The 24748-nt window shown below is 38.4% G+C and overlaps 1 protein-coding gene across 6 annotated transcripts in view; it reads right to left on the minus strand.

Moving 5' to 3' along the window:
* Positions 1–24748, minus strand: part of CD109 (CD109 molecule) — a 168502-nt gene that overhangs the window by 22539 nt on the left and 121215 nt on the right. For all 6 annotated transcript variants that reach the window (XR_002071968.2, XM_053904723.1, XM_053904722.1 and 3 more), the window contains 7 exons: positions 22572–22685; positions 20927–21145; positions 19511–19655; positions 15989–16165; positions 5918–5999; positions 3603–3831; positions 143–308 (listed from right to left, as the gene is read on the minus strand). Coding sequence is in view for 5 of the 6 variants with exons in the window: in XM_053904723.1 (XP_053760698.1) it covers positions 143–308; positions 3603–3831; positions 5918–5999; positions 15989–16165; positions 19511–19655; positions 20927–21145; positions 22572–22685 (1132 nt within the window). In the remaining variant the exon portion in view is untranslated. The remainder of the gene's footprint in view (positions 1–142; positions 309–3602; positions 3832–5917; positions 6000–15988; positions 16166–19510; positions 19656–20926; positions 21146–22571; positions 22686–24748) is intronic.

A 24748-nucleotide genomic window follows, 5' to 3' on the forward strand; every position in this document is an offset into this window, starting at 1 on the left:
TGAGCCACCCAGGTACCCCTCTTCACATTCTGAAGATATAAATGTTATCAACTTCATATCTGGCTTACAAAACCTTTTCACATAATTTATATATTTCATAATGCATAGCAGTCTGACAATCTCAAATGACCCCATGCATTACCTTCTTGTTCTGCTCTCCAAGTCAGCATATTCAAAGCTTCCTTGGCTTTAGGGCTCCCGACAGATGACAGTGCATAAGTTATAAGAGCTAAAGTATAATTGTCTGAAACTCCTCTATTAAATTCAGACTCCAAAAAGTTGATAGACTCTTGTACATCAATATTAGGCTAGGAAAAAAAAACATATATTTTACTATTGAAAATAACCCATAACCACACATTTAAATGAAAAGTATTTTTAAACATTTATTCAAAAAATAATTTCAGTGTCTGTTAAGCCCCTAACTTTGTCCTAGGCAATAGGAATCAATGATGATCATTGACATTTAAATATTTGCTATTCATTTTGAAAATAACACTGCTTTTGAAAAAGAAATGCAGGAATCATACCCATTTATAATTGCAGAAAAAACATAAGATATCTAAGAATAAACCTAACCAAAGAGGTGAAAGACCTGTACTCTGAAAACTATAAAACACTGATGAAAGAAATTGAAGATGACACAAACAAATGGAAAGACATTTCATGCTAAGGGACAGGAAGAACACATTTGTTAAAATGTCTATACTACCCAAAGAAATCTACACATTTAATACAATCCCTGTCAAAATACCACCAGCATTTTTCACAGAGCTGGAACAAACACTCCTAAAATTTGTATGGAACCACAAAAGACCCTGAATAGCCAAAGTAATCTTGAAAAACAAAAGCAAAGCTTGAAGGCATCACAATTCCAGAATTCAAGTTATATTATGAAGCTGTAGTAATCAAAACAGTATGGTAGTGGCACAAAAACAGACACACATATCAACAGAATAGAAAATCCAGAAATGAACTCACAACTACATGGTCAATTAATCTTTGATAAAGTAGGAAAGAATATCCCATAGGAAAAAGTCTCTTCAACAAATGGTGTTGGGAAAACTGGACAGCAAAATGCAAAAGAATAAAACTGGACCACTTTCTTACGCCATTCACAAAAATAAATTCATAATTGATTAAAGACCTAAATATGAGACCTGAAACCATTAAACCCTAGAAGAGAACACAGGCCTCTTTGACACTGGCCATAGTAACTTCTTTCTAGGTGTGTCTCCTGAAGGCAAGGGAAACAAAAGCAAAAATAAACTATTGGGAATACATCAAAATAAAAAGCTTCTGCACAGCAAAGAAAACAATCAACAAAACTAAAAGGCAAACCTATGGAATGAGAAAAGATATCTGCAGATTACATACCTGATAAAGGGTTAGTATCCAAAATATATAAAGAAATGATACAACTCAATACCCAAAAAGCAAATAATCCTATTAAAAATGGACAGAAGAGGGGCACCTGGTTGGCTTGGTCAGTAGATCATATGCCTCTTGATCTTGGGGCTATGAGTTTGAGCCCCATGTTGGGTGTAGCGATTACTTAAAAATAAAAAAAAATAAATCTTTTTAAAAATGGGCAGAAGATATGAATAGACAGTTTTCTAAAGAAGACATACAGATGGCAATGGGTAAATCAAAAGATGCTCAACATCACTCATCATCAGGGAAATGTAAATCAGAACTACAATGAGATATCACCTCACATCTGTCAGAATGACTAAAATCAACAACACAAGAAACAGGAGGTGTTGGCGAGGATATGGAGAAACGAGAACCCTCTTGCACTGTTGGTGGGAATGCAAACTGGTACAGTCACTCTGGAGGTTCCTCAGAACATTAAAAATAGAACTACCCTACCATCCAGCAATTTCACTACTAGGCACTTACCCAAAGAATACAAAAATACTGATTCGAAGGGATACATGCACCCCAATGTTTATAGCAGCATTGTCTACAATAGTTAAATTATGAAAACAGCTCTAGTGTCCACCAACTAATGAATGGATAAAGAAGATGTAGTACACATACAAACACACACAAACACACACACACACACACACACACACACACACACACACACTGCAATAGTACTCAGCCATAAAAAAGAATTAAATCTTGCCATTTGCAATGACATGGATGGAGCTAGAAAGTATTATGCTAAGCAAAATAAGTCAGAGAAAGACAAATACCATAGGATTGCACTCAGATGCGGAATTTAAAAAACAAAACAAATAAAAAAAAAAAACAAATGAACAAAGGAGGTAAAAATGAGGGAGAGGCAAATGGACTCTTAACTATAGAGAACAAACTGATGGTTATCAGAGGGGAGGAGAATGGGGAGATGGGTGAAATAGGTGATGGGGACTAAAGCAGTACACTTATGATGAGCACCAGGTGATGTATGGAAGTGTTGAATCACTAAATTCTACACCTGAAAGTAATATTACACTGTATGTTAAGTAACTGGAATTTAAATAAAAACAGAAAGAAAGGAAGGAAAGAAAAGAAAAAAAATTTAAAAAGAAAAGAACACTGCTTTCCAGTTTTTATGAGTAAATAGGCACCATTCCCTAGAAGGAATAAGAAATAAAAAATAGAATTTTTTCTACCATTTAATATCATGAACTCAGACGAGAGCACAAAATATAGTTTGAGAAAAATGTTGGGGCGCCTGGGTGGCGCAGTCGGTTGGGCGTCCGACTTCAGCCAGGTCACGATCTCGCGGTCCGTGAGTTCGAGCCCCGCGTCAGGCTCTGGGCTGATGGCTCAGAGCCTGGAGCCTGTTTCCGATTCTGTCTCCCTCTCTCTCTGCCCCTCCCCCGTTCATGCTCTGTCTCTCTCTGTCCCAAAAAAATAAATAAACGTTGAAAAAAAAAAAAAGAGAAAAATGTTACTCATATCTGATCTCAGGTGTTAAGGCTCTAAATTTAGGGAAAAGTTATCTTCCATGTGCCTAGTACTGGACTAGGGAAATGGCAGGAGCTTACAACACAGAATGGCTGTTTTCAATCATGTGAAATGCAGCTGGCATTAAGGCAATAAAGGCATCAATCACTGAGACAGCTCTGGAGCAGAATTAAGCTCATTAGCATAACTTTCCATGTATACATATTCTCATCCAGACATCCATGCCTACTTAACATGCTTTTTAGAGTGTCGGTGTACTATGTACTAAATTAGCAGACATGGTCATTGCTCCATATTATTTTAGAAATTTAAAAAAATCCTTTGCAATCTAAATGTGCTAGAATACATTCCCAAATTCTGAAGAATTTTCTTTCCCCTAAGAAATTAACCTTTCCAATGATAAAATATGTATTGATTTACCTTACTAATAGCAAGTACAAAAACAGTTATATTAAAAAGAATTTTTAGAATTCTCTTTGTTATTCTGAAAGAGTGGGTTAATATTTTCATTTTCAGATTCTAAAATAAAGCCAGAAATGCAAAGCCAAAGGTGTCCAAATTCAGACCTCAAAAGTGATATACAATTGCAAAAGTCTTTAAGTTTCCAGACATTTGATCCATCAAGACCTACCTTCCTTGCGATTTTCCACCCATAATTTATTAAATTAAAGATTAAGTACCTGATATTTTTTATAGCCCAGGAGAGAAGTCACAATATAAGCTGTAAGTGTCACTGGACTTTTATTGCCACCTTGAAGCTCACTATGGATCACTCTTCCTGGCTCCCAAAATTCACCATTGGATTTCTGACGTCCTTTGAGCCAAGTATATGTTCTGTGTAACACATTCTCATCAATATCTATGTAAGGATCAGCTTCAAGGAAACATCTTAAAACAAAAGCTGACAACCTAGGTGAGAAAGGAGAAAAAACATATAAAATACACTCTATGAAGTCCTCTAACAGTGAACGAGAAAATATCAACAATAACAACATATTTTCTACCAGAAGATTCACCAAAGGATGATCACTAAAGAAAGAACAAAGGTAAGAAAGACAACCAAGAAACAACATAAACATCTCAGCCCAGCTGGTGGATACATTTTCCACTTGAGTGTGGTCAAGAAATTCCAGGTCAACTCACAAAATACCAGATTTGGAAAGGAATTTAGAAATCATCTAATCCTGCCTTATTATTTTATAGATTGGGAATTCAACACTCCAGGAGAGTTGAAGAAACTGTCCAAGGTTATCATCTTTGGACTTTTCTAGTTATTTACCAAAGAAGATCCCACCACACACTTCACTCAGCCCTAAAGCCATGGATTAACTATATATAATTCACAGTCAAACCAGAGTACGTTAAACTAGCAAAAATGGATAGTTTCTCTCCTATGAGACAGGAGTCAGAACATTACAGCCTACGAACCAAATCTGTCTGGGCCAAATCTGGTCCTTGTGCCAAATCCAGCCCAGGGTCTATTTACGTGTGCCTCTCTTCCACCACCCTCCACCTGAGCATGGTTTTTAAAGGGAAGGAAGGAAGGAAGGAAGGAAGGAAGGAAGGAAGGAAGGAAGGAAGGAAGGAAGGAAGGAAGAAAGAAAGAAAGAAAGAAAGAAAGAAAGAAAACACCAGAGACTTTATGTGGCCTGCAATGCCTAACATATTTACTATCTGAGCCTTTATAGCAAAAGTTTGCCAATGCTTGCTACAGAACAATATTTCACCTAAATATTTAGATGAAAAGATCATCAAGCAATAAAACACTGAAACCTTTCTATTTATGAATCTATATCCTGATGCATGCCAAAAGAAAATCTGAAGCAGATATGGTTCATCCTATGAAATGTTTAGTGTGATAAATATCACCAATATTCAGTAATATCTGGTCCTCTATTTTACTTTGAGTATGCAGAGAAATTCACCTCTTTGCCCTTTTGAAGTTAAGCATGGCCATGTGACCAGCTCTGATAATGATAAACTGAGAAGAAATGTTGCACCCAGGTTGAAGCACCTGATTACCAGTGGTGGATACTCCAGCCTTCTCTTTCCAGGCTGCTGCAAGCCTGGAGCCTCCTGGTGAGATGGTGGCTGTTGAGCAGATTACAGAGCCCCCTGCCGACCCAAAGAAGAAATGCAGCCTGAGCAAGAAAAACCCTTGTTAAGGGATTTTAGGGGTAGTTGTTACCACAGTGTGCCTTGTCTAACCTGACTGCTACAGTTAGTCAATCTTCTTCTGAGTGAAATGTAGAATTAACAATAGTTCAAGGAGAGAAAGTAATCATCCAAAATCAGCCACACATAGATTCCATTCTGGAGGAAATGTGGATGTTTATTACTTAATTCTATCACTGTTTTCCACACACAAAGAAAATAATAATAATAATAACCTTAAAGAAACAACGTTGACTGTGTTAACACAAAATTTGTATTGACCATGTCTGATTAAGAAAAGAACTATGTTGGGGCACCTGGGTAGCTCAGTCAGCTGAGCATCCAACTCTTGATTATGTTTCAGGTCATGATCACAGGATGGTGGGATCAAGCCCTGTGTCAGGGCTTGTGAGGAAGTATAGGAGCCTCTCTCCTCCCTCTGCCCTCCCTCTGCTTGAATGCTCTCTCTCCAATAAAAAACTTTAAAAATAAAGAAAAGAACTATGTCACAATCACTCAGTATTTCTAACCCGTTTTTCTTGTCAATGACACGATCATTGTAAGTATTTTTATTGTTTTTCTCACCACAAAAAAAAAAGGATGTATGACTTATCTTTTCTAAATAAAAACACTTTACTTATTATTGCTTTAAAACCATATTTTAAAAGGAAAATCTACTTTAAAGCCAGGCAATAGGAAAAGAAACCTACAAGCCTATATACACAGGGACACATCTGTCAATTTCATGGCCATTTTGAGAGCCCATTGGCTATTAACTGGCAATTAATTAGCTAATGAGAGCCCATTCGTGGCAGATTTGTTCTGTTAGTAAAACACTTACCAAGTACTACCAGAAGGGTCATCATTCCCAAAAGCACTGAAAGAGCCATCTTCCCTCTGATAGAGAAGTTCTCTCTGATAACCTGAAGACACAAAAATAGATAATCAATGTATCACAACTTGAAATGAATGAGTTTCTAATCATGACTCTATACTGAGGAAACATGAACAGAGAATGGGAAAGAAGATATCAAATTAAGAACTAATATTGAATACTTTCTACATTAAGTGCTGTGAGAGATTTAAAATATCAACACTTTTTAAGTAGAATGTGTAAAATAAGAACTGTGATAACCCCAAATTAAATTCAGAAGAATACTATAACAGAGACAACAATTCTAGCTGTTTTAAAGCAAGCAAAATTAAAGGCCAAGTTTTATTTAACTCTGTAGTGTTGACTACAATAGTTTCCATGCTTAATCATATAAAACTGTTTGTACCTAAAGTATCATAATTAAAGTTTAAGGCTAAAATGAAAGGTAAAAATACTTTCAATTTTTAGGCCAACAATAGCAGGGGAAAATTGCTAAATAATCTAAGAGAATTGCTTTAAAATTTTTTGGCCATGGCCAACTGAGGTAAACCAAAGGACCAACTGGTGTACCAACCACCTCAATCCAAATTCTCATTATAAAAAAAAAAGAAAGAAAAAAACATGGGGTGCCTGGGTTGTTCAGCCAGTTAAGTGTCTTTCACCTCAGGTCAGGATCTCATGGTTCATGAGTTTGAGCCCCACATAGGGCTTTGTGCAGACAACTCAGAGCTTTGGTTTCTCTCTCTCTCTCTCTCTATCTCTCAAAAATAAATAAACGTTTTAAAAAACTAAAAAAACAAAAAACAAAAAAGAACCCAGCAGTGGTAATGAAGTCTCACTATACAAGTAAATCGAGGAGGGGGTTAAGGCTCATGCAGCTGCTTTAATAAAAGCAGATGATTCATATTCTCAAACAAATAGTGCAAATAAGGCAGATGTTTCATATTTGCAAAGCAATGCATGCAGGTCTCAAAGACCAGTGACTGAGAAATCATAGGCCAAACACTAAAAGATTCACCAAACAACCCACAACAAAGTAAGTTGCTAAAAATGAAATTAAAATAGCAGTAATTTATCCAAGATTCCACTACAGGCAGGTGATGTCACACAGGATGAACTTTGCAGCATGGTCACATAGAGCCTGGCAACCAGAAACATTTATAAAATGTTGAATTCAATCCCTCGTAAACTCCAGTAACAAAAAAAGTTTACTTTATGAATAACACATTTTAGAAGAATCAATAACTAGAATTATTCATATTTAACTAACAAAACATGAGCATTAATGGTTTAAAATTATAATCTGCTCTTGCCATGTCCCAAACTGTCCTCCCTTCTTGCCTTTCCCAAGACACCCAGATCTGAGTATCTGACTTAAGCTACAATAAGATAAAGAGTGTAAAAAACAAGACACTGTTTCATGGTGATCTTTAACACCTATAGTAAAAGAAATATAAACAACATTTAGGTGATGTCAGAATTTTGCTTAATTTAAACAATGGGGTTATAATCTTGATATTTAAAACTGAAATACTACAGTACGATAATTAAATATCCAACCTTTATCCAACACTATGTGTCAGAAACTGTTCAAAGCCCTTTCAGATATTAACTTAGGTAATTCTCACAACAACCCTATGATGGAGATGCTATCTAGAGGTAGCATCTTGAGGGATAATGACACTGGAACTCAGAACACGCCAAGTGCAAGGTCATACAGCTGGGAGGTATTGAAGCCAGAAATTAGCCAACTTCTATGACCGGACATAGCCAAGGTTTATGTCTCCAAAGCTGCTGTTTCCTGCTAGCTCACAGAACTCTTTCAGTGATTAATGTATGAAAAGTCCTCAGAACAGTACGTTTTACATGGCAAGCCCTCAATGAACAATAGGTATCACTCCATACTATGAGCATAGGATAAGGCTTTCTAACCATCCAATTTTTAAGAAAATATTTAACAAATTTAACCACAAAAATTGTTCTAAACTTTTCCATGGCAAAACGCACCATTAGCAAAGTTAAAAGATGATGAATTAGAAGAAAATATTTGCAACATGTAACACAGATAAATGGCTAATGTCCCTAATATTAACATATATATTTTATATATATCTTTATATATGATTACTACATATCTACACATATATTTACATAAAGTATATTTTAAGTTTAGAGAAAAAAAAGTAAAAATCCTACGGAAAAAAATGGGACAAAAGAAAAAAACAATTTCACACACACACAAAAAAGAGAGAGATGGACCTCAATATATGAGAAAATGTTCAACTTCGTAAGTGAAATGCAAATTAAAACTACATTGAGATACTATTTTTCACCCATCCTATTAGCAAAGATTCAAAAGTTTGACCACTCATTCCCTTGGGAAGGCTGTAAGGAGACCAGTACCTCTTTCATTGCTAGAGGGAACTCAGAATGCACAACTGCTGTGTAAGGGAGTATCTATACCTTTTGACCCAATAATTCCACTTCTAAGATTCTACCCTGAAGATACACCTCCAACAATCCAAAAATATGTGCAGAAAATTATTCATTGCAGCATTATTTGTAATTGCAAAAATACTGGAAGTAGGTGCGCCTGGGTGGCTCAGTTGGTTAGGCATCTTACTCTTGATTTCAGCTCAGGTCATCATGTCACAGTTCGTGAATTTGAGCGCCACATTGGGCTCTGTGCCAGAAGCCTGAAGCCTGTTTGGGATTCTTTCTCTCTCTCCTCTCTCTCTCTGCCCCCCCCCATACATTCTATCCACCCACTTCTCTCTCTCTCTCTCTTTCTCTCTCTCCTTCCCTCCCTCCATCAAAATAAATAAATAGGGGCGCCTGGGTGGCTCAGTCGGTTGGGCATCCGACTTCGGCTCAGGTCATGATCTCGCGGTCCATGAGTTCAAGCCCCACGTCAGGCTCTGTGCTGACAGCTCAGAGCCTGGAGCCTGTTTCAGATTCTGTGTCTCCCTCTCTCTCTGACCCTCCCCCGTTGATGCTGTCTCTCCCTGTCTCAAAAATAAATAAACGTTAAAAATAAAAAATTAAAATAAATAAATAAATAAATAAATAAACTTAAAAAGAAAAAAAAAAAACAAAACACTGGAACTACCTACATGCCCCTGAGTTGGAGACTGATTGAATAAACTCTAGAACATATTCAGTGGAGTCTATGCAATTGTGAAAAAAAGATGAGGAGTATGTCTCTGAACTCATAAGAGTGATTTCCTGGATGCACTAGTAAGTGAAAAAGACAAAGTCTAAAATAGCATGTATCATATACTACCTTTTGTGTAAGAAAAAGAGGAAATAAGAAAAAATATATATGTGTTCATTTCTGCAGAGAAAAAGAAACTAGAAATGAAGTTACCCACAAGGAGTTGGGAGAAGGGATACAAGAGGGAGAGATACCCCTTCACATATACCTTTTAGAATAAGTTTGACTTTTGGAAACATATTAATGTTCTACATATTCAAAAAAGAAAACAAGTAAGAATAGAAAAAAAATGATAGGCATTATTAACACTACTTTAGCTCACTTCAACATGTTTTAGTCTTCATAAACCTTGGAAATAACATATCATATAATCTCTTTCTTTTTCAGAGGCAGTCAGAGTTCACAGAGAAGCAGAATAACTTTCTAGTGTTTACAAAGGAAATTAGCAAAAGAGTCCAAGACATTCTCCCTCAATTTCCAATTCAAGACTAAATCCACCAGATAGCAGAGTTTCACTGTGAACTCAATGTGACAGAGGAGGGGAGGAAAGGAGAAGGCAGGAGATGAGAGGAGGGAGGGATGGAAAGGAGAGGAGAAAGAAGAAGAAAAGAAAATGTTCAGGACCCATCATCACTAAAGGAGGTGCCTCTGTGGGGAGAAGGACCAATTTCTAAAAACAGGACCATGTGCCTCCAAGCCCCCAAATCACGTCAACAACTGCAGTTCCAAGTATGAGTTATTGTAAAACCAGAGAGATGAGATCATGCAGATGAGATCAGTGCTTATGGAAATTACCCCTCAGGTGGCTGACCTCCAACAGTCCCCATTAATATCAACAACTAACACCATTCCTCTCCTAGGGGCAGCCAGCGCAGAGGAGGGGGAGGACTCACAGACAATCTCTAGTTGTGGAGTATATTTCTTGAGCTGGCTTAGATGACCCTAGACTCCAAACCTCCAGCTCTGCTCCTATGGCAGAACAAAGAAGAGAATCAGAACCTAGAGAGAGGAACTTCTATGACTCTCCTCATAGGAATATCCTTTGAGGTTTCCTTCCTCACCTTAAACCAGCCATGCATCATCAGAGAACCCTCAGCTGCTTATCCTGAAGGACCCTGTTGACTTGGCTGGAATATTTACCATAAACACAATGATTCAACATTCAAGGGCAGTCACCTCAGTTAGAGACTTTTCGTGATAGGTAAAAAAAGCAAAACTATGGTCTTCTCTAAAAGTTTATGAGGAAATAGAAGTATTGCCCTAAGTTCCTAGTTTCATGAATAGCTCTTGAGTTAGAAAGCAATAGTTCAGTAGGAATTAGGAGATACTTTTCAAAACTAAAATACAGAAGAAGTTAAGAGTTGATAGGATAATGACCCAGGAACTATTATTTATAAAGGGCCAGACAAGATACATACTTACTGGGTCATGAATTTTCTTTGGAATGGCCATGAATGTAAAATATTTTTAATTTATCATAAGAAAAATGAAAACACTGTTCATAGAAACAACTAGAAAAAGACTCTAAACATAATGTGACTTGGTTTACCTCAAGTGTCAAAATTACATTTAAACAAAAGAAGTAAAATCACCTCCTTGTAACTCTATCACTCACCTCCTCTGGTAAAAAGCTGATAAAAAACATTTTCTGTACTAAAAGAAAAGTAATCATCCTCAACACCCTTACTCTGTATGATACCGCACATGGAAAGTGCAAACTTACTTCCTGGATTGTTAGTTTTTCAGTGTCTTCACTATCGCCTCTAGCCGCTCTTGTGACGACCAGAAGCAGCAGCAGAATTCTCAAACCTATTTTTCCCGTTTTTATGTCAATGGAAAAAATACGATGCGTTTTCAACTAGGCTTGGTCTGAGTCTACACTTGAAAAATAGAGCCACAGGCACTATGATTTAAATATCTGAGGAAAACAAGTGGTTTAAATCTCTAATTCACAGGATCTCTAATCCTTATCAAAAACAGTTTTTGTTTTATGGTTCTATTTTTTCTTTCTGACAGCAAAAGAGACTTCATTCAATGATGTAGCTGTTGTTTTGAACAAAAAAACAATGGGTTAGGTTACAAGGCTCCTGGGCCAAGCATGATTTAAGTAAAACAATGCGCTGTTCATAAATGACATTTAAATAATATAATCATGACTCATGCCAAAGCCACTTTAATTTCTTGAAAAATAAAAACAACTACGGTATATTTAAAGGACTTTGGCAAATGTGATGGCAAAAGAAAAAACAGTCTCTGAAATGAGACACTGATTTCATAATGAAAATCATTATACCAAGAAGCTTTTGTCCACTACTTTGAAATACAATTCAGTTCAGCATGTGAAATAATGTGTTTGGGGGAACTCCACTGTGTTGACTTCCATCAGCCACTTCGCCAGCTCAAAAGGTGAGCTGAAGCCACGGGTCCCATTTCCTAGCTAAGAAGAACCTGCCAAGGCCAGGTAGAACCTTTAGTGTTTATAAACAATCATTGAATTATGGAAGTACTTGAGAGATGTTCTGGGCCCAATCTCCACTTTAGGATGATGAACGTAAAGCTCAAAGAAATTAATATTGACAGTAATTCATTCATCCAGTCTGTATTTATGGAGTTGCCTATATAGTGACACAATGGTGAGAAGATTAAACACGGTGCCCACTGTCAGGGAGCTTACCTTCTAGCGAAGGAGACACACAGATAACAGGCAAACAAGTTAATTTTAAATAATGTTAAATGTGGTGAAGAAGGGGCACCTGGGCAGCTCAGTTGGTTAAGCGTCCAACTTCAGCTCAGGTCGTGATCTCACGATCTGTGGGTTCAAGTCCACATCAGGCTGACTGCTCAGAGCCTGGAGTCTGCTTCGGATTCTGTGTCTCCCTCTCTCTCTGACCCTCCCCTGCTCGTGCTCTCTCTCTCTCGCTCTCTCAAAAATAAATAAACATTAAAAAAAATTTTTTTTGAAGTGTGGTGAAGAAAATGAAATGGAATCATATAAATGAGAGTTTCTAAATGGAAAGGAAAGGCCATTCTGAGGGAAATGCCACCTAAATGATGAGAAGGACCCAAGCCATGGAAAGACCAGGGAAGAGGATCCCAGGAGAAGAAAGAGCAAGGTGAGAGACCCTGAAGCACCATGGGGCTGGGAGTGAGTGTTCCAAATGTAGCCAAGAGTGAGCCAAGGGAGGGCAGCCTCAGGCAAGGTGAGAGAGGGAGGCAAGGCCAGTTCACCCACTGGAGAACCCATTAAAGAATTTTAAGCAAGGAAGTGACATGATTTTAACATTTTCAAAACATCCCTTTTATTATATGGCAAGCCTGTATTGAAGGGGAATGGGCATAACAGACAGGCTTTCCAAAGGGAAGCCACTGGAGTTGTCCAGGAGAGTAGTGACAGTATTTGAATGGAAGGATTCACCACGGGATGGAGACAGTGGAAGAATTTCACATTTGCTTTTGAGGCAGATGGACAAGACTTACTTGCTGACTGTGGAACCTAACTCCCTGGTCAGATGCAACTAACTATACTATGCCTAAGAGTTATTGGGTGTTTAATGTGTTAAAGTATGAAAATGTTTTATTTAACCTTCAAAACAGCCCCATGAAGTGGGTATTTTATTAGCCCTGTCTTGTGGGTGGGAAAACGAGGCTGGGGGAAACCAGCCTAACATTACAATTCATAAAGCATATAAAATATGGAATTATGTGGCATTTTCTAAAATATTTTGCTTTATTTCATTAAATTATCCCAAAGAATATGTACCAAAATTATAAAAAGCAACAGTCTAGGTCCTATGTACTTTCTGCTTGAAGTCAGTCACACCAAATTTTGAATACGTCAGAATCTTGTTTTCAAACAGTACAGAGTTAAATTATGACAATCCCAAATATTCTTCATCTCCTTTAATATAACCATTATGGCAATGTGTAAAATCTCATTTGTTTTTAGCATGGCACTGACTACCACAGGGAGCACTTGGTGCCACTTCCTAACCCTAATTATGATAGAACTTGAAAATATAAGCTCTTGCGTTTAAATACGAACGATCTACAAATACATGTATGAAGGAGGATAATTTAAAGTGTATTTATTTATTTTTGAGAGAGCGTGAGAGAGAACAAGTAGGGGAGGGGCAGAGGGAGAAGGAGACAGAGAACCCCAAGCAGGCTCTGCACTGCCAGCACAAAGCCTGACACGGAGCTCGAACTCATGAACCATGAGATCATGACCTGAGCTGAAATCAGGAGTCAGACGCTAAACCAACTGAGCCACCAAGGTGCCCCTGAAGGAGGATAATTTTAAATGGGCAGCTCTGTCTGGAAAGAACCAATTGCTAGATCTTTGAGGACTTCCTGGAACACCTAACCCGATTTGAGGCCTGCAGGGCCTGTCTCTAATCTGAGGGAAAATATACCACTATCTCTTTCCCCCACAGCAGCACCCACGTCACACCCCGCTCTGATTCCAGTCCCTGGCCCTCCTCAGTTTATCCTCTCATGCAGCCTATGGCTCCTGACTCACAACCCCCTTCCTCTCTCTTAGCCCTTGTCTGTGCCAGCCTACCCCAGGGAGAGCTTTGGACACTGGTTAGCTTTTCCTCTTCGCTCCCACATCTTACAGCTCACTCTGGTCTAACCTGACACTTCAGATTCTAACCTTTGCTGTCTCCTTCCCTATAGGAGCCCACATTTCTCTCTCACTATTTTATCAGAAGCCCCATTGAGACCTCTTGCACATTGGCCATACTCAAGCATCTTGGCCAATTCCTGGACCTTTTCCATCCTAAGCTTACTGCTTTTAACAACCTAAGAACATTGCAAAGTAAAGTGATCCCCTATAGGTCTGAGGAAGAGCATGAATTCCAGAACCAGATCACCTGGGAGTAAACAGGGGTAAGTTATGTAACCATCCTGTGCCTCAGTTTCCTCATCTGTAAAATGGTAGTAGTGACGGTACACCCACCTCCTAGTGTTTTGGGGAGAAGTAAATGAAAACACTTGTAAAACATTTAAACAGGGTTAGTTATTACCATTATTACATAAAATTTTGTTCAGGATAAACACGCCCCTACATAATGAGGGAACCTGGAAGAAAAGCTCACACCAAAATAGTGTCTTTAAGCTTTCTAATTCTTAACTGTAGAGAAGTTAACAAAACCTAACAGCTGGCCTCTATTTGCATTTAACGCATTCATCCTAAAAAAAAAAAAAAAAAAAAACAATAACGAAACACTTGGGAGTTTAAAAGTGTGGACTCGATTTTTAGATTATACTGAACAAGGATTTTTTTAGCATTTTGCATAAACCACTCTAATCCTCACCTCAGCAGGTGTCCCAAATTGTAACGAGAGATAAACTCAGCCACACAGAGATTTGGCTAGAAGTTCCCTAACATGGAAGAGCAAAAGTGAGACTGAAACTTTGGGTGGTTGGCTTCTGGAGTATTTGAGGAAATCAAATTTACTTTATTCTTGTTAAAAATGTTTTTGTTGTTCTCTAAGTATGGACTGTAAGAGCATGGACTCTCAGGCCAGGCAAGGAGTTCAAATCCCATCTCCGCCACTCACTTGCTACGTGACCCTGGGAAAGTTAACTTTTCTGTGTCTCAGTTTCCTCATCTGTAAAAATAGGGGGACAATACTAACACTGTGAGCATTAAATGAGGTATTAAGGGGGCGCCTGGGTGGCTTAGTCGGTTGGGCGTCCGACTTCAGCTCAGGTCACGATCTCACGGTCCGTGAGTTCGAGCCCCGCGTCGGGCTCTGGGCTGATGGCTCAGAGCCTGGAGCCTGCTTCCGATTCTGTGTCTCCCTCTCTCTCTGCCCCTCCCCCGTTCATGCTCTGTCTCTCTCTGTCTCAAAAATAAATAAACATTAAAAAAAAAATTTAAATGAGGTATTAGGTGCAAAGGGCTTAGAACACTGCCTGGCACATATAAGCACTCAGCTAATGATAACTGTTGTTATTTGCAAGTTGCAGGCACAAAGCATCTGGTGTCTGGGAACAGACACCTCTCAAGGAGTCAGGGGAGAGTAATCCCCAGTGTGGCATTTTCTGAAGGGCCAGCAGGGCCTCCCCATGCAAACTGTTCCCTCCTAACTCCCACCTACTTGACACTTTAAACTCACTGAGAAGGTGCCCGCCCCATGACACCACATGTGTTTATGTACAGACTGTCTTCACTGAACAGAGAATTTCTTGAGAAGAAAGGCCCTGACCTCCTCTGTTTCCTTAGCAGTGGAACTGACACTGGCACTAACAGATGATCCATAAATGTGGGATGAATAAATGAACAATCAGTCCTCTACATGTTTAGTAGCTTTAAATTTTAGGCCCCTTATTAAAATACAAGCCCCTCTAGGGGCGCCTGAGTGGCTCAGGTGGTTAAGTGCCATTACTTCAGCTCAGGTCATGATCTCACAGCTCATGAGTTCGAGCCTTGCATCTGGCTCCGTGCTGACAGCTCAGAGCCTGGAGCCTGCTTCCAGTTCTGTGTCTCCTTTTCACTGCCCCTCCCCCACTCACACTGTGTGTGTGTGTGTGTGTGTGTGTGTGTGTGTGTGTGTGTGTGTGTGTCTCAAAAATAAACATTAAAAAAAAAAAATACAAACCCCCCTGGACACTAACTCCTTAAACATGTTAGCAGCAATTTGTGACAATTACATCTTCCCATTGCTCATTCTTTTAGCACATTTCAGCACCATCTAGTCCTACAACCACAGAGCAAGGACAAATCACTTTCTTCTGAAATATGGCATAGGGTGAACTCTGCCTAAAAAAAAAAAAAAAAGTTTTTACAAATAAAAGCATATTTCTAAAATGCTTACCTTGCCTCATAAATGAAAGGGCTTTTTCTTTTAAGTTTTCTGTCAGTTGTTTCTTTTTAGTTAGGTAATCCAAAACATAAATATTTGGAGCAAAATTTATCATATTCTGTTCACCACAGCCATAAGGCATCCGTATCAATGAGGCCAAGCCATTGATGGAAGAACCAAGGATATCCCCTGAAAGCACAAGATATTCAATACATTCAGCAAATACTCAATAACTGGTGGCAATGAGACTCCCATTAAGTACAGAAGGCATCGGACACTGAAGCAATAGTTATTCCACTGCTTGGAACAGAGTACAAACATTACATCAAACTTTTAGGAAGACTGGCCAAATAACTGATAACACAGTGGCAATGAACTTGTAAATTATGTGACACATTAGACTCTTAGCTCAGTTAAAGATGTGGCATACACTAGGCAAAAAATAAGTTTAAAAAATAATTCTTGGACAAAAATATGTCAGGGATTGATCATCAGGAAACCATCATTTTTATATAGGAAAGGAATGTTTTATTAGTAGTATTCTTCACATAGCTAGAACCTCATTCTGATTTCTTACTAAGACACTATAAGATTTTTTTAAGAGCAAGGCTTAGAGTAGTTTTCACTGTGTTCTATTTAGCAACAACAAAGTAGAATTAACAAGTCAAAGTCTTTCAATGAATATCACAGTCAAAAAGGATTAGGAATATTCTTCAAAGTTAGTAATCTAAAATTAAACAAAATGCATGTTTAAGAGACACCTCTATCCAAATTCTAATACCATGACTGGGGAAACAAGTAAAAATTCAGAAATACAGAGGCTGAGTTCTAATTCTGACCCCACTGTGGTTGAGCTGTATGGAGAAGAACATTCTTCTATTATTATATTTTAGAAATTTACACCATTCCAAGTCCAAATACTTAGTGAGCATCTAATCCTAAAATAAAATTTTAAAAAATGAATCTAAAAAATAAAGCCTTCTTTTAAATGAATAAGCTGCAGCCATGCTAGCATATGATGTCTTAAAGTTTAGATGTTAACACCCGTTAACACGTTAACAGATGTTAACAGAAAAATAGAGGTTATATTATTACCACTTATGCTTTTATGGTTTCTAATATTTAAAATGAACATAAACTTAGATTCTCCATATTCAAAGAAGCAAACTAATATTCACACTAATATTCTGGGCTACTAAATAGATTTTTTTTAATAAATATCATACAGGACCACCTGGGTGGCTCAGTTGATTAACTTCAGCTCAGGTCAGGATCTCACAGTTTGTGAGTTGGAGCCCCATGTCAGGTTCTGTGCTGAAAGCTCAGAGCCTGGAGCCTGCTTCAGATTCTGTGTCTCCCTCTCTCTCTCTGTCCCTCCCCTGATCACGCTCTGCCTCTCTGTCTCTCTCAAAAATGAATAAACATTAAAAAGAAATTTTAAAAAATGTATCATATAGAAATACAACTTGAAAAGCCATTCTTTGCGCCACAGTTAAAAATCAAACCTCAACAGTATTTCAGTAACCAAAGATAGATTCATTCAATGTAAGAAGTGGTGGTATACATTTGAAATTCAAGTCTTCTTCCCTTTGTGTGTATGTGTGTGCATGTGTATTGCATCCCCTGTGTGCGTGCTGCACCTCCCAGCATCACAACACTGTGGGAGAATTTATTCCTCTAAGTAGAGAGCTTATTTAATTCTTCTTAAGAATTATACCCAAGGTGAACGAGCCCCATTTGGGGCTCCATGCTGTCAGCACAGACAGAGCCTGCTTCCGATTCTCTCTCTCTCTGCCCCTTCCCCGTTCTCTCTCTCTCTCTCTCTCTCTCTCTCTCTCTCGCTCTCTCAAAATAAATAAATAAATACTAATTTTTAAAAAAGAATTAGGGGAGCCTGGGTGGCTCAGTTGGTTGAGCATCTGACTTCGGCTCATGTCATGATCTCACAGTTCATGAGTTCGGGCCCCGCATCAGGCTCTGTGCTGACAGATCAGAGCCTGGAGCCTGCCTCGGATTCTCTGTCTCCTTCTCTCTCTGCCCCTCCCTTGCTTGCACTCGGTCTCTCTCTATCTCTCTCAAAAATAAATAAACATTAAAAAAAATTTTTTTTAAGAATTATATTCAAGGCTCCCAAAAAGTCCTCTATGGAGGGCTTGGTTGTTGGAGTTATAATGGAAAACACTACACCTGCAGATGAGATTTAAAACAACTTCTGAAAAAGTGCCTTAGGTCCTGATCTTGAAGACCTAACAAACTATTTATATTCGTTAATCTTCATTAATCTAAACATTTCCTTCGGTTATTTGTAAAGCACAACTATATAAACAAATCGTTTGTGTGGAAGCTCTGTTTAACAGCTGATGCAAAAACACATAGGTTGCCAGAAGGTGACTAGGACAGGGTGAAGTCAGTGGCTTGCTTCCTGTTATAAAGGTTATCTGTGTCCTGCACAGAGAACTGCTCTAGGCAAGAGAGCTCAGCGTTTGGTCATCAGAAGCACTTGTGGAGCCTTTTCAAAATATACACACCCTAACCATAGCTTAAGAAATGCTGATTGTGTAGGTCAGAAGTGCAGCTCTTACAAAGCTCCACACAAGATTCTGATATTATCAGTGGTTGAAAGCCACAGAAGCCAGAAGCTCGGCCCTTAGAAATACTCCCTCCCTTGGGGCCCCTGGGTGGCTCAGTAAGTTGAACGTCTGACTTCGGCTCAGGTCATGATCTCATGGTTTGTGGATTCGAGCCCCGAGTCGGGCTCTGTGCTGACAGCTCAGAGTCTGGAGCCTGCTTCGGATCCTGTGTCTGCCTCTCCCTCTGCCCCATGCCCACTCATGCTCTCTCAAAAATAAACATTGGAAAAAAATTTTTTTTAATTAAAAAAAAAAAGAATCCCTCCCTCAAGCCACATTATAAATGAGCGCTGCTAGTCAAAGAGTGATCTTCACACACATCAGAAGCATCAACATCAATTGGGAGCTTGCTAGAAATGCATAATCCAAGGCTCCACCCAGGCCTACTAAACCAACATCTTCCTTTAAACAAGATCCCCACGTGGGGCACCTGGGTGGCTCAGTTGGTTGAGGGTCCAACTTCGGCTCAGGTCATGATCTCACAGCTTGTGAGTTCAAGCCCTGTATCAGGCTCTGTGCCTGTATCAGGCAGCTCAGAGCCTGGAGCCTGCTTCAGATTCTGTGTCTCCCTCACTTTCTGCCCTTCCCACACTCATGCTCTGTCTCTCTCTGTCTCAAAAATAAAGAAACATTAAAAAAAAATTTTAAACAAGATCCCCACGTGATTCAGATGCACACTGAGATTGAGAACTGGTCTAGGTAGAACACATATCTGCTAGTCTTTCTACTGTAATCAGTAGTTGGTACCAACTAAAAACTTTAGCAACCTCTTCTCATTAGGACTAAATTAGAAAATACATCTATAATAGATAACAAATGTGTTATACACACACACACACACACACACACACACACACACACATACACATAAACCTGGAGTCATGGCAATATATTGTATTCTTACCAATTGCAGTGATCTGAACTCTTTCACTACCACTCACTGTGTTGGGAGGAAATGAGAAACTCAAAGTTTTCAGGGGAGTTTGTAATTTGTGGACAGCCAAGTCTAACAAGATGGATTGTGAATACAATTTTTCTATTCCTTCAGCCTGTTGGAAAAAAGCAACACGATTAACATGGTCTCCACTCATCCGTCTACAGAGTTTTATGCAAATAAAATAAACATCTTGCCTGCAGTGTTTGCACTATGCGTACATTAGGTAAATACCTACCATTTTTGATTCCTGCTTCAAATCTGTTAATAAATGCTTACTTTCTAATTAAAGTAGATAAAACATTTCATGAAATAGCAATTGAGAGGTGCCTGGGTGGCTCAGTCGGTTAAGCATCCAACTTCAGCTCAGGTTATGATCTCACAGTTCGTGAGTTCAAGCCCCATGTGGGGCTCTGTACTGACAACTCAGAGACTGGAACCTGCTTCAGATTCTGTGTCTCCCTCTCTCTCTGCCCCTCCCCCTCTCGCATTGTCTTTCTTTCTCTCTCTTAAAAATAAATAAACATTTAATAAAGTTAAAAAAAAAAAGAAATAGCAATTGAAATGATAAAGGAGAAGATGAAAAGGTAATGATAAAAACTCTCTGAGGTAAATCCTATTATTATCCAAAGAGAGATTTAAAAAGAGAGAGAGATATCAAACTCCTTGCCCCAAGTCACACTTGACAGAACTGGCATTTGAACCTAGGGCTGTCTCACCCCAGGACACAAGTGCTTACCCACCAGGCTGAGTTTTTCTGCATAATGCCTTCTCTAAAGAAAAATCTACAAAATTGCTTCTAACTATACATTCAAAATACATACAACTGTAGATTCAAAATCTACATATCAACTTGGCATGATTTTTTTTTAATTTTTTTAATGTTTATTTAATTTTAAGAGAGAGAGAGAGAGACAGAGTATAAGCAGGGGAGGGGCAGAGACAGAGAGGGAGACACAGAATCTGAAGCAGGCTCCAGGTTCCCAGCTGTCAGAACAGAGCCTGACACAGGGCTCGAACCCACGAATCATGAGATCATGACCTGAGCCAAAGTCAGACGCTTAACTGACTGAGCCACCCAGGTGCCCCTCAACTTGGCGTGATTTGATAGGACCCTAATGTAAAACAGTTTGTAAATGTAATTGATTGACTGCAAAAGAGATTTGCTATATAGACATATCATAAATTTGAAGAGGAAATGGATGATTACTTCCAAAACATATTATGTATCATTACAGACAGATGAGATAACAATTAGACAATACCAGGGTGGAGGAGATGACCTACTAGATCTTGCCAACAAATTTAACCAAGAGAAAAACCATCTTCTGTTTCCTTTTTAATTATATATTTCCGTTTCAATTATTCAAGACTTCAAACATTTACCTTTACTAAAATCCTCTGGGTGACAGCATCAGAAGCAGCAGGTGAAATGGCCGTGACTGTGATTGGAATTTCCCCCAGGTGTGTTGGCTTGACTGGGAAAACAACAGTTGCCCCATCCTCACTGGGAACCAGAATGGTCTGCTGGTGTCCGGTCGCATTTATTTCATTTAAAGCCATTAGAATATCAAATTTGTCACTTTTCTCAATGATTACTTGAACCTGGAAGGAAAATTATCAAAAGTTTTGTATAATAAACGCTCATAAGTAAAGTGTTGCTTTAGCCACATCAAGTGCTAGTAAATCCATGAGGCTCAAGACTGGAGAAATAGGAGACAGAGATTCAGCCAAGAAGAGGATGAGAAGGTTATCAGGGAAAACTTCATTTTCCTATGTTCTCGTCATCCACTTCAAGTTTTGTGGGAAAAGGGCACTCTTCGGTTCCATTTCTAACATTAAACTCCCACTAACATTAAATTCTGTCATCATCTGAAGGCTTTGAGTGGGAAGGATGTGCCCAGAAAGGTTATTTCATGTCACGGTATTGCCACAAGCCTGATTTAACTGCATCATCCTAGGACACTGGTCCCATTAGAAAAACCTAAGACAAACAGGATGCAGGGTTATTACATCTATTGAGAGTCTTGGCTGAAATTATCCCAAGGAAAGAATGATGCAGACATCAGTCCTGAAGCATATGTTGGTTGTAAACTTGTGTAAAGTCTGTCAAAGTTGCCAGTCTTGCCAAGGATGGCATTTATCTAGGCCTTACACTTCATGAATTGTTTTCCATTTATTTTCTCATCTTTTTCTCAAAATACTTTCTGTAGAAACAAGAATTATCATTCCCATTTTACATTAAGTTATTTGCTGGCAAGGGCTGGAGTGGGACGTCGAATCCAGGCCTTCTGATTCCAGATCTTCTGCTCTTTTCAAAGTACCATTGTTGACTACGTTAAAAAGTACAATTTAAAAATAATTTACAAACATAGTGCTTAATGAGATTGTGGCATTTTCACTTAACAAAGTTAATAACATAGTCCTACTTACTCTGAGGGGAAAGAATTAATCACTTGGTTAGCACTACTATGGGCACAATACAAACGGTGGCCTAAGCCTGCCTTCCAGGGAACTGACTACCTAAGGAAACACTAGGCACATGACTCAAAACACAAAGCCTTGTTTTGAATACGTTGTATTCAAAACAAAATACATTATAAAAACATGGAAACAACCCAGAACAGAATGGGTGAGGAAAGATATCCTAGTTTTATGCCAGGTCTTGAGAGGAATAAGTCAAGGAACACAGAATGGCAGTGCAAAGGGGCAATGCCTCTAGATGTGGGGAAGGCTGGGAAACAGCACAGGGAGTCAGGAAAGACACAGACCTGCCTCACATACAGTAAGGAAGTTACGTGGCTCAAGTAGAAAACATATGCAAGAAATTAAGAAAGAAAGGACAGACACACTAATACAAGCCTTAGACATTAATAAGTAGAAGAAATCACTGACAAAGTGTGTTTATTTTCAATCTCTCAGAAATGTATAAAATGCTTACATGCCCAGATGCCCAAACATTAATAACCCTGTGTGTTTTCTCCATTTTTTCCTGAAGTATGAATGATTAACAAAACTTTTAATACATTACCTCAGTGGCATCTTTCAAATAATTGAATATGGTTACTTCCAAAGCAAATTCTTCACCTCTGATAACAGAGTAGGGAAGATTCAAAAAAATGAAAAATGGCTGGAAGGCTTGTAGCTGGAAAAAACACAATGAATACATATTTTATTAAAGTCAAAATGCTTCATATTACATGCAATTAAAAGTAAATCTCACAAAACCTATGAAGCCTATAATTTCACATAGAAATGTCCACTTGCCTATCAACAGGAAACAAACAGCAACTTACCCGAAATGAATGATGATGATAAACTGATGTGGCTTATGGTATTTAACATATTAATCACTACATTTTACTAAATGCCTACCAGGATCTAGGAACTTTATTTTTTTATCATTTTATTTTATTTTCATCATGATAATTGGTGTACTGTCTAATCCCCACCCCCTACTACCCCATCCTCCCACCCATCACCCCTCTGGTAACCATCTGTGCTATAGTTAAGAGTCTGTTTCTTGGTTGTCTATCTGGGTTTTTTTTTTTTTCCTTCACTCATTTGTTTTGTTTCTTACATTGTACATGAGTGAGATAATATGGTATTTGTCTTTCTCTGACTCATTTGACTTAACATTATACTCTCTAGCTCTATTCATGTTGTTGCAAATGCCAAGATTTCATTCTTTTTTCTGGCTGAATAATATTTATATATATACACACATATATACACATATGTACACATATACCACATCTCCTTTATCCATTCATCTATCAGTGGACACTTGGGTTGCTCCCATAGTTTGGCTATTGCAAATAATGCTGCAATAAACATGGGAGTGCATATGTCCCTTTGCTTTAGTATTTTTGTATTTGGGAGGGGGGGTAAATATCCAGTAGTGTGATTCTTGGATCATAACGTTCTATTTTTAGTTTTTTGAGGAACCTCCATATTGTTTTGCACAGCCAAATTGGCTGCACCAATTTGCATTCCCACCAACAGTGCAAGAGTGTTCCATTTTCTCCACATCCTTGTCAACACTTGTTGTTTCTTGTATTGTTGAATTTAGCCATTCTGACAGGTGTGAGGTGATAATTCATTGTAGTTTTGATTTGCATTTCCCTGATGATAAGTGATGTTGAGTATCTTTTCGTGTGTCTCCTGGCCATCTGTAACATCTTCTTGGGAGAAACAGCTGTTTATGTCTTCTGCCCATTTTTAATTGGATAATTTGGTTTTGGGGTACTGAGTTTATCAGTTCTTTATATATTTTGTATTTTAACCCTTTATAGGATATGTCATTTGTAAATATCTTCTCCCGTTCAGTAGGTTGCCTTTTAGTTTTATTGATTGCTTCCTGCACTGTGCAGAAACTTTTTACTTTAATGTGGTCCCAACAGTTTATAGGTACTTTACTCAATTTCATTTAATTCTTACAACTCCTAGGAGGCAGGTTCTATGCACATATTTTACAGAAAAGAAATCTGAAATTCAGATATATCTGAAACGAGTACAAGATCACATTGCTAGTAAATGAAGGAACCAGAAATGGATCCCAGAATGTCTGATGCCAAAGTCAAGCTCCTGACCTACTGTGCTATAATGACTCCACCAAGTGGCCAAATCAAACAACCCCTGTTTTAGACACGTGGAAAGTCTAGACGATGTTCTGCTTACTACGTTCTAACATATACATGCACATGTACTTCCTCATTGGTGACCCAATTCTGATACTGTTGGCCAAATCCTTCATGGGAAGCTGAACCCCTACCCTGCCTCTGAAAGCAGCCATTGATTAATTTAGGCCGATGGTTGTCACTGGCAGCAGTAATTTCCTCTAGAGGTTTACTTAGACATTTGTGAAAGTGTCTTAGATTGTCACAATGATTGAGGGGCACCATTGACACATAGTGGGTGAAAGTCTGTAATGCTCAGGACAGAAGAACTGTCCCCTGTCCCTCATGATTCTTGAATATCTCTTCAGACATTCATGTAAAGTACCTTCTTGTAATGACCTGAACTTCAAACCTAATTCCAACTTATATATGAACCCAAATATTGGAAATATATTGCATTTCTCAATACACACTGAATTTTTCATAAATACAGCTATTTTATAAATCAACAGAAGACTGCCCTTTGTTTTGTTTGTAACTTTACCAAAAGTCGTTCAGTTTCAGAAACCGACATCACCACAGGCAGTAC

This window comes from Panthera pardus, unplaced genomic scaffold, assembly GCF_024362965.1.
Source record: "Panthera pardus isolate Hobbes unplaced genomic scaffold, ASM2436296v1 HiC_scaffold_17, whole genome shotgun sequence".
NCBI lineage: Eukaryota > Metazoa > Chordata > Mammalia > Carnivora > Felidae > Panthera > Panthera pardus.